Source organism: Babylonia areolata, chromosome 8 (assembly GCF_041734735.1).
Source record: "Babylonia areolata isolate BAREFJ2019XMU chromosome 8, ASM4173473v1, whole genome shotgun sequence".
Classification (NCBI taxonomy): domain Eukaryota; kingdom Metazoa; phylum Mollusca; class Gastropoda; order Neogastropoda; family Buccinidae; genus Babylonia; species Babylonia areolata.
In genome coordinates this window covers 30,342,102-30,352,661 of record NC_134883.1, presented here as the reverse complement: position 1 = coordinate 30,352,661, position 10,560 = coordinate 30,342,102, and the positions used below count along the sequence as shown (strand labels likewise).

General features: G+C 41.9%; 1 protein-coding gene across 1 annotated transcript in view; it reads left to right on the top strand.

Moving 5' to 3' along the window:
- Nucleotides 1-5,799, top strand: part of LOC143284729 (lysosomal phospholipase A and acyltransferase-like) — a 20,364-nt gene extending 14,565 nt beyond the window's left edge. Inside the window, exons 7-9 of the mRNA XM_076591676.1 lie at nt 1,499-1,729; nt 3,131-3,237; nt 5,349-5,799. Of these exons, the coding sequence (XP_076447791.1) occupies nt 1,499-1,729; nt 3,131-3,237; nt 5,349-5,552 (542 nt within the window). The 3' untranslated portion in view covers nt 5,553-5,799. The remainder of the gene's footprint in view (nt 1-1,498; nt 1,730-3,130; nt 3,238-5,348) is intronic.
- Nucleotides 5,800-10,560: the final 4,761 nt, after the last annotated feature.

The window sequence follows — 10,560 nt, the reverse complement described above, 5'->3', positions numbered from 1 at the left end:
ACCATCCCCTGTCCACACTGCGTCAGAGCCTTCCGGGCGCGGATTGGCCTGACCAGTCATCTACGCACCCACAGAGCCCAAACCATCCACCCCCAGGATGACTAGATGGTCCTCGTTGATCCCGACGGACGAACCACCACAGGACTTGGGGCTTGGTCTCTGACTTGAGGACAGGCGCTATGTAGGTATCCTTATCAATCAGTCAAATCTTTTCGTGTTTTCAGGTTCAGTCAGGATGGCTTTGGAGCTTAAAGAGTGGTGGTCTCGGCTTTTACGTGTTTGTATTTAGTTTTAGTGTCCTCGGTGGGTTTTTACGACAACTTATAGTTAACTAAATGAGTCTGAGTTGGAGTCTCACTCACTCGTAACCATACAAGCGTGCGGGTGCTGGTGGCGTGTCCCTGTTCAGCATGAATATCGTTTTATTCATGGTTATTAGATACATTATATTATCCTTATCCTGTTGTGCTGACCACCTTGTTGTACTGCTGTGAAACATGGATGACGTATCGTCGTCACATTCAATAACTTGAGCAATTTCACCAGAGATGCCTACGAAAGATCATCGGCATAAAGTGGCAAGACAGAGTCTCCAACCTCCAGGTCCTAGAGAGGAGCGGCCTGCCCAGCACCGAAAGCCTACTGATCCAGTGCTAGCTACGTTGGACAGGACACGTTGTCCGCATGACAGACAGCAGGATCCCGATGATGGTACTGTATGGCCAGCTGAAGGAAGGCCACCACGAACTTGGAAGACCCTGCAAGTGCTTCAAGGACACCTTGAAGACAAACCTCAAAGCCTGTGACATAGATATCGCTTCCTGGGAAACTGATGCTCTTGACCGCTTTCGCTGAAGGATGATGTGCTCTAGTGAAATAAAGACGTTTAGAAACAAGAGAACGCTGGCCATTAAGGAGAAGCATGAGCGAAGGAATCAGGGCTCAACTTCTGGAGACGTTTTCCCTTGCAACATCCGTGGGAAGTGCTGTGCATCCAGAATCGGCTTCTTCTCCCATATGAGGACACACACCGACAGATAAGCCTGCCTGCCTACTCATCCGTCGGTCCGACGGGAGACTCCATCATTATCCTTGTTGTGTGTATAGTTTACTTTTTGACCTTTTCGACCAGCCTTTGTCATATGGGGTTGTGTTTTGTTTTTTTTCATATTCGTTGGGTTCGACTGTCGTTTGAGAGATTGTGTGTGTGAGTGACGAGCCTGAAGCTCTGTTGTACTGTATTGTATTGTATTCTATAGCATTGCATTGCATTGCATTGCAAACCATTGTATTGTAACATATTGCATTGCAATGTATGGTATGGTATTGCATTGCATTGCACTGTATTCCATGGTATTGCATTGCTTTGTATTGTTTTGTATTACATGACACCGCATCGCATGGCATGGCACTCATTCCACCAACCCACCCCCCACCCACGCCATCACCACCAAACCACCAACAACCACCAACCACTAAACCACCCACCACCCACCAGGTGAACCCATGGGGCTGAAGTATGTCAAGGCCACCGCCATCCGCAGCATCCAGCGGAGCATGCCCAGCGTGGCCTGGCTCCTGCCCTCGCGTTCCCTGTGGCCGCCTCACCAGGTGGTGGTCACCACCCCTCGCCGGAACTACACGGTCAGCCACTACCGCCAGCTCTTCCGAGACCTGGACTATGACGACGGCTTCCGCATGTGGCTGGACACTCGGGACTTGGTCTCTGGTTCGTCTGGTTTTGTTCTTGTTGGTGGTGGTGGTGGGTTTTTTGGTTTTTGTTTTTTTTTGGGGGGGAGGGAGGGGGGGGGTGTAGGGGGGAGGAGGGGAGGAGGAGTTGGTTTTGGGGTTAGGTTTAGGTTTAATGGGGTTTTTGTTGTTGTTTTTGTTTTGTTTTTTGGGTGGTGGTGGTGGTGGTTGTGTTTGGGTTTGGTTTTAGTTGAGAGTGGGCTTTGGTTTTTTTTGGTTCTCGGTTGGGTTTGTTTTGGGTTGGGTTTGGGCTTTGGGTTCGATGGGGTTTGGTTTATGTTTGACGGGGTTTGGTCTGGGTATGGGTTTGTTTGTTTTTTTTTAGTTTGGTTTGGGTATGGGTTTGGGTTGGGTTTGGGTTTGGGTTTTTTGTTGTTGATTGTTTGTTTGTTTGTGTGTTTGTTTGGGTTGTTTGGTTTTCCTTGGTTTGGTGGTGGTGTGGGTGGGTGGGGGGTGGGGTGGGGGTTCTTACTCCTTTTTTGGGGGTGTTGGGTTTTAATCCATCTCTCTCTCTCTCTCTCTCTCTCTCTATATATATATATATATATATATATATATATATATATATATATATATATCAGATGTAGCTAAGCATATACAGGTCAGTCTGCATGCTTTGACACCTTAAATCTGAAACGTCTTGCATAAGTATAAAATGCACACATAATTATCTCTCTCTCTCTCTCTCTCACACACACACACACACACACACACACACACACACACACACACACACACACACACACACACACACTATACGTGTGTACACACATGGAAGCGAGCAAACAATAACCGACAACAAGAAAAACAGCACTTTCATCAATCATCATTGCCAGAATAAGTCTTGTACAAAATTGGGATTCAACAGGACTGTAATAAGAAAACATCAACGATATATATATATATATATATATATATATGTGTGTGTGTGTGTGTGTGTGTGTGTGTGTGTGTGTGTGTGTGTGTGTGTGTGTGTGTGTTGTGCGTGTGTAATAAATATTACATATTTTTTTGAAAAAAAAAACATGATTATTTTGCGTTAACAAAATTCGAATGACGCTAAGCGAACATCTTCGTCATTTTTTTTTTGTTTGTTTGTTGTTGTTGTTGTTATCTTCTTTTTTTTAAGCAACAACAACAACAAGACAACGAAATAAAGCTTATGCAGACTACAAGTGTTTGTTTTGTTTTTTGTTGTTGTTTTTTTAGGCGGGGGACGGGGGGGTGGGGGGGTTGTTTTGTTTTTTGCGGGGGTGGGTGTTGGGGGGTGGGTGGGTGTGTCCAGTACAACAGCCCAGAAATGGGCGCGCCTTTATAGTCGCCAGGGCAGCAAGCAACACATGATTCGATTCGGTCCAGTAATACCCGCATGTCCTCACAGACCTGAAGTTTCCGGGGGTGGAGATGCACTGTCTGTACGGTGTGGGCGTGAAGACTCCGGGGAGACTGGTCTACAAGGGGGAGGCATTTCCCGACCATGCCCCTGAGGTATGCATGCGTCACGTTTCGTGGAGTGGGTGGTGGGTGGATGAGTGGGGTTGAGGGTTTGAAGAGTGTTGTGCTTTTTTTTTTTGCTTTTTTTTTTTTTTTGCTGCTTTTCCCTTGTTTGATTTGTGCATGTGCGCGCTTGGTCTCTTCTCTCTGGAGTGTGGAGTGTTGGCCTAGTGGAAACGCGTCCGCCACGGAAGCGAGAGAATCTGAGTGCACTGGTTCAAATCCCATAATCGCCAGCATTACCCCCCCACCCCCCACCCCACCCCACCCCCGCACTCCCCCCCACCCACCCCGCTCCCTCTCCTCCCCCTACCAAACCACTAAACCTTGAGTGGTGGTCTGGACATGTGTGTGTAGCATGCACTTGACGCACGTAAAAGAGCCCACAGCAACAAAAGGGCTGTCCCTGGCAAAATTCTGTAGAAAAAATCCTCTCCGATGGGAAAACAAATTAAAAACTGCAGGCAGAAAAAAACAACAACACAAAAATGGTTGGCGCTCTCAGTGTAGCGACGCGCTGTACCTGGGGAGAGCAGCTCGATTTTCACAGAGAACTCTGTCGTGACGAAAAGAGTAATACAATACAATACAATACAATACAATGCGATACAGTACAATACAGTACAATACCCCTAGGTGTAGTTACTTTTGCTTTATTGTTGTTGTTTATAGTTTATTTATGTTTTGACAGTTGGGACAAGTTTTTTTTGTTGTTGTTGTTTTCTGTGTGTGTCAAGGAGCAGTTTGCATCTGTCAGGTATCAAGCAGGGTGGGAGTCTTAGTGCAAGGCATTGTTTTAGTTCTTCATGTACGTTTTATCCTTACACTGATATTAACAAACAGATACGTTGTTGGGTTTGTTAGTTTGTTTCTTCACTAGAAAAAAAAAAGTATGTACTTCCAGCATTAACCATACAAAGTAAATATCGGTTTGCAGCCGTATAGCCCCCCTCCCCCCTCCGCCCCCGAATAAAAACAACCAAAACAAACAAAAAACAAAACATCAACAAGCAAACAGACAACAACAACAACAAAACAACAACAACAACAACAACAACAAAAAACCACTAAAACATTAGACAGTCTGTGAGAAACAATCATCAGCAACAACATTAGACAGTCACTGAGAAACAATCATCAAGAACAGCATTAGACAGTCACTGAGAAACAATCATCAACAACAACATTAGACAGTCACTGAGAAACAATCATCAACAGCAACATTAGACAGTCACTGAGAAACAATCATCAAGAACAGCATTAGACAGTCAGTGAGAAACAATCATCAACAACAACATTAGACAGTCACTGAGAAACAATCATCAACAACATTAGACAGTCACTGAGAAACAATCATCAACAACATTAGACAGTCACTGAGAAACAATCATCACGAACAGCATTAGACAGTCACTGAGAAACAATCATTAACAACATTAGACAGTCACTGAAATCGACGCATTAGACAGTCACTGAGAAACAATCATCAAGAACAGCATTAGACAGTCACTGAGAAACAATCATCAACAACAACATTAGACAGTCACTGAGAAACAATCATCAACTGAATGAAAGTGAGACAGAGACCATGCTTGTTGGGCCAAACAGATTATCAGCTTACACGCCATCGCAAGATTCTATCCAGTTCATTCATAAAGCGCGCACGCACGCGCGCACACACATCCACCCACCCACCCACACACACACACACACACACACACACACACACACACACACACACACACACACACACACACACACACACACATATATATATATATATATATATGTATATGGGGTTTTTTATTCGATAGGAAAAACAAATAAAACTACACGCAGGAAAAAATACCAACAAAAAAAAAGAAAGAAAAAAAGGGGGGTTGGCGCTGTAGTATAGCGACGCGCTCTCCCTGGGGAGAACAGCCCGAACTTCGCACAGAGAAATCTGCTGTGATAAAAAGAAATACAAATATATATATATATATATATGTATGTATATATAACACTAAACATTGATTACACACACACACACACACACACACACACACACACACACACACACACACACACACACACACACACATATATATGTATATATATAACAGGTGGAGGCTGATGACGGAGACGGCACAGTGAACAGACGCAGCCTGGAAGCCTTCATACCATGGCAGCAGCAGCAGCAGCAGCAGCATGGCAGTTCCTCACGGCCCGTCAAAAGCCTCCGGCTGGAGCAGGTCAGCCACATCGGCATCCTCAAGGACCGGCAGGCCATCCAGTACGTCCTCAACGTGGCCTCCCGGCGACCTTGACATTATAGGACGCTACGAATCGCGCCAAGGCCGTGTACCTTCGTGAGGACCTGGGTCTTTTAATAAAGAGTTGATAAATGTTCTTCTGGGCGCGTTGAGTTACGCTGTTGGTAGTTGTTGTAGTTCTTGTTGCTTATAGTCCAGTCGACCGCACAGGGTCATTCCAGGACTGTACGCTTCCTGGTTAGGCATCTGCATAACAGATGTTGTGTAGTGTATGTATGTGGGTTTTTTGGGTTTTTTTTTTTTTTTTGTCCGAACGCAGTGACGCCTCCTTGAGTAACTGAACTGAACTGAATCATAAATGTTCTAAAGGGGGTGGAGTGTGTGTGGGGAGGGGGTGAGGGGTGCGGGGTGGGGGGTGGGGGTGCAAGGGAATGAATACACACACAAAAAAGGGAAGGAATTTACGTATCGCAAAATTTCTTTGTTTCGAGTGGGAATTTTTACCTTTTTGTTCAAAAATGTTCTAAAGGGGGGTTTACATGTGAAGGAGCAATTCAAGTGACAGAAAGGACTTTATGTATCGCAATATTTCTTTATTTCGAGTGGGACTTTTTACTTTTTGTTCGAAAGTGTTCTGATGAGGGTGGGAGTGGGGTGGGGGTGGGTATTACACGTGAAGCAACAATCCAATTTCCTGAATGAGTTTATGCATTGCTAAAGGACATTTTGTGACGAGTGGGACCTTTAAACTCTTGTTCATAATATGTTCTAAAGGGGGGCTTACACGTGAAGCAACAGTCTAAGAGATGTGAATGAGTTAAGTATTGCTAAAGGTGCCATTGTACCGAGGACTTTTTTAACTCACTCAGTACGACCAGTCCTCTCTTCTCCTCAACACAGACCCCTCGGATGTCCAGTGGGTGTCTGAATGACCCAACCTTTAGCTTCCGTCGTCAGAATTGTGGTATTCTTTGTCAACATTCACCTCTTCAGTATAAGAGCCTTCCGCTTGCAATATTTTGATGATGGCAACTGGGGTGAAACTCTGTTAACGTCGTCTCTTTCGCCGTTCGTATGGAAAGAGTTAACTTTTGTTAAAAATGTCCTCAAGGGGTTGGAGTGGGGTGTGCACATGAAGCAAAAATTAAATTAGCGTGAAGGGGTTTACGTACCTCCAAGGACATCTTAGGTGTTTTAAGTGGCGTGCAAGTAACGCGTGGGTGCATAGAGAAAGTTGAGTCATAAGATGGTGGAAACTGTAATATTCTCACGCTGTTAAGGGTAATGTTGATCACATTGGCCTTGGCATTGCACAGCAATTCAGAACTTCTGGCAAGACTTTGTTGCAGTAGTGATAATGCCAGCAGAACAGCATTTCATTTTTAATTTTAAAGTAGCTTTAAACGCACAAAAATAGTCCTTTTCTGTGAGGTTTTCTTTTCTTTCTTTCGTTTTTCTTAAGTTAAAAAAAAGAGAGCAAAACACACAGTAATACGAAGCAAAGACATACAACATCTGGATACCATATGAGCTCACAGTTTTGGATGAATAATTTCTGTTATACTTTTCAACAATTCTACTACCTGACGAAATATAGCAAAGCGGGATTTTGTGTGTGTGTGTGTGTGTGTGTGTTGTTGTTGTTGTTGTTGTTGTTGTTGGTTGTTTTTTGGGGTTTTTTTTTTTGTTTGTTTGTTTTTTGTTTTGTTTTTGCTTTTGTTTGTTTGTTTGTTTGTTTGCTTTGTTTCGTTTTGTTGTTGTTGTTTTAAGGGGGGGGGGTTGACTCTGAAGCACCTCATGGCATCTAATAATGCTTTACCGGGGATTTGTTTTCGCGGATTCGGGTTATTCAGAAAGCTTTGGAATCCATGAACTGGCCACAAATAAAAATACTGTTAATGAGTTGACCTTAGGTCCATGCATGATATCTTTTTTTAAATCTTTTTTTTTTTTTGTCCTCAGTGTACAATATATGTTGTTTGATTTTTCTTTAGGAGTGATTGTTTTTGTTGTCTTTTTATAGCAAGCTAAAGCCATTATCCTCTTCCATGATACGTCACAGAAAGTTACATGCTCATTCAAACGACTTTTTAATGAAGTCATGGTTAATGTTGTTGTGTTGAGTAATTGTCTACGTTTGTTGTGCCACACCTAATGTAATTTCTCTTAATGAGATAATAAAGTTCATCTTATCTTATCTTATCTTATCCGTACCTAAACAGGCGACTTGAAAGTCTAATCTTCTTTCAAAATTTGGTTTAAGAATTGAAAAAGATACACCTCGCACGCGCGCACACCCCTCTTCCTCCCCCCCCTCCCCCCCCCCCCCCCCACCCACCCACCCACACACACAGCGGGGTAAAGGTAAAGAGAGAGAGAGGGGAGGGAGAGAGAAACAGAGACAGACCAAACAAATAAAAAAAAAAAACAAATGCGGTTGAATGCAAGCAAAATGCAGTTTTATTATTTCTAATTAAAGCAAAGCCGACCGCTGTGGTCATGTCAGAGTAAGACAGGAAAGTTCTCATGACTGGATCACTCATTAGTTATGTGTAAAATATGGGTTTTTATTTATTGAAACAAAGCTCATCTTAATTATTTCATTAAATACGAACAAGAAGAAGATTTTTTTCATTGATTAAACTACACCTGTGGATTACTGAAAAAGTAGCAATTGGTGGATGAAAAAAAATGTATGTATATGTATATATATGTATATATATATATGTGTGTGTGTGTGTGTGTGTGTGTGTGTGTGTGTGTGTGTGTCTATGTGTGTGTGTGTGTGTGTGTGTGCGTGCGTGTGTGTGTGTGTGTGTGTGTCTGTGTGTGTGTGTGTGTGTGTGTGTGTGTGTGTGTGTGTGTGTGTGTGTGTGTGTGTGTGTGTGTGAAGCTATACCATGCGGGTTATCTTCGAAACTTTGACACAGAAACACTTTGGAGAATCTTTACGATGGAATTCGATCTTACTAGTCTCAGGTGCATTTTCCATTACTGGTTTCCTTCTCATGAACCTACGATCTGAAGCGACAGTGAAAAAAAAAAACGAGAGCTGCGAGGGATATAAGCTGATGGAAGAAATTAATCTGTTAGGGAAAAGACAAAACAAAAACAAAAAAAAAAAAGAAGAAAGAAACGATTTGCATCGTTAGAATAGACCATCAATTTTTAGCATCTTCGAAGGAAAGGAAAATACAGAGTACAAAGTGAGATCAAGAGTTAAACGGAGTCACTGAAGGAAGCAGGAAGGATGATCAATCAGCTTTGTAGCCCGGAGAATAAGCATTCTGTGCACAGAGTTAACTCTTTCCATACGAACGGCGAAAGAGACGACGTTAACAGCGTTTCACCCCAATTACCATCATCAAACTATTGCAAGCGGAAGGCTCTTATACTGAAGACGTGAATGTTGACAAAGAATACCACAATTCTGACGACGGAAGCTAAAGGTTGGGTCATTCAGACACACACTGGACATCCGTGGGGTTTGTGTAGAGAAGAGAGCTCTGGCCGTACTGAGTGAGTTAAACTTGGAAATCAGAATGGAACTTTAACAGATGAGCCATATAATGTTTAACTGAGCATGAAGTCAATTCCGTTCAGGGAAAAATTGAATTTTATATACAAAGAAAACGCTTTATACATGTGAAATGAAGGAGTTGGTTATTAAACTGTTGGACGCAGCAAGTGTTTGCTGGAATGAAAATAAGTTTGTAAATGAAGACGATGTTTGTAATGAAGAGTATGAAAAATAGCATCCCGGAAAAAAACAACGGATTTGGAGCTGAACTCCATAACATGTTTATGGGAGAAACAAAATTATTTTGTAGTTCTTACCTTTAAATCAGTCAATGACATATGGAGAACTTTCATCCACTCAGAACGAAGGACTCATAACCGGTATCCCCATATCATGGAGATTATAATCTTTGTTAAAATGTTTGCTCAAAAACTAAAAGGTGAAAACCAGGTTGCCATCAAGAACTTTAAAACACGTAGAATGGTAAGAACCGTGAAGCAGATGGCATTGCCGCAAATTTTCTTATTTCTTTTTTTTTTTTAAACAAATTTGAAAACTCCATAATCCGTTCTCTAAATTGGGGATTCGATGGCCTAAGTCGATGATTCAGAAATAAAAGATCATGAACTGTCTTCCAAAGGGAGATAAGCCTCGAAAATACGGGGGTGGGGTGGGGGGGGGGGGAATGAAGACCTATCTCTCATTTAGAATTGACAGGTAAGATTTGTTGATATTGTGAAGCGAACGCGACGAAAACATTATTACCAATATCAAGCATGATTTATGTTTGGTAGATATATCGGAGATAGTCTGAGAGCATATATAGTCTGAGAGCAATATATGACATAATGCATTATGTAGACATTGAACACTCACAATGCTTGCTAGTTTCTATTGATTTCGAAAAAAAGGGGGGGAAGCTGTTGATTATGTTAATTTGGAATATATGCGTAACATTTTAAACGCTTTTTGACTTCGGGAAAGGAATGGAAGATCTCAACCAATATTTTACAATGATGAATTCAAGATTGGAAATGGAAAGTACAATGAATTACAGCAATTGGTAATTAACATGGGTGTATTCCGCATTACACACTTTCTAAAAATAAAAAAAAAGACTCAAGTTTTCTAATCCAAAATGATTTTAGCAGAAATTATGAAATAAATGCACATGCTTGGCTAACAAATGGTCGCATAAGAGCTATGAATAAATATATTTCAACAGTTATATCTTAAGATCTGAATATACTAGCAAACCAGAAAAACACATGATGCACCGAAGGCACTGAACAAAGTGTAATCAGTATCCAGGGATTACGGAAAGACAATGATATTTCGACATCAGATGATAAACGTCCATATTCTTGCCGCAAATGGTCTGAGGAAATCGAAGCAATTGTATGATGAAAAAAATGCATTTAACAAAAATCATCAAGCTGAAACAACTTCGCATACTACATGGAATAATTGGAACAAATGTAATTTTTACACAAATGGGGACAGTAGATAATACCATATGTGATTTTTTTTTTTTTTTTTTTT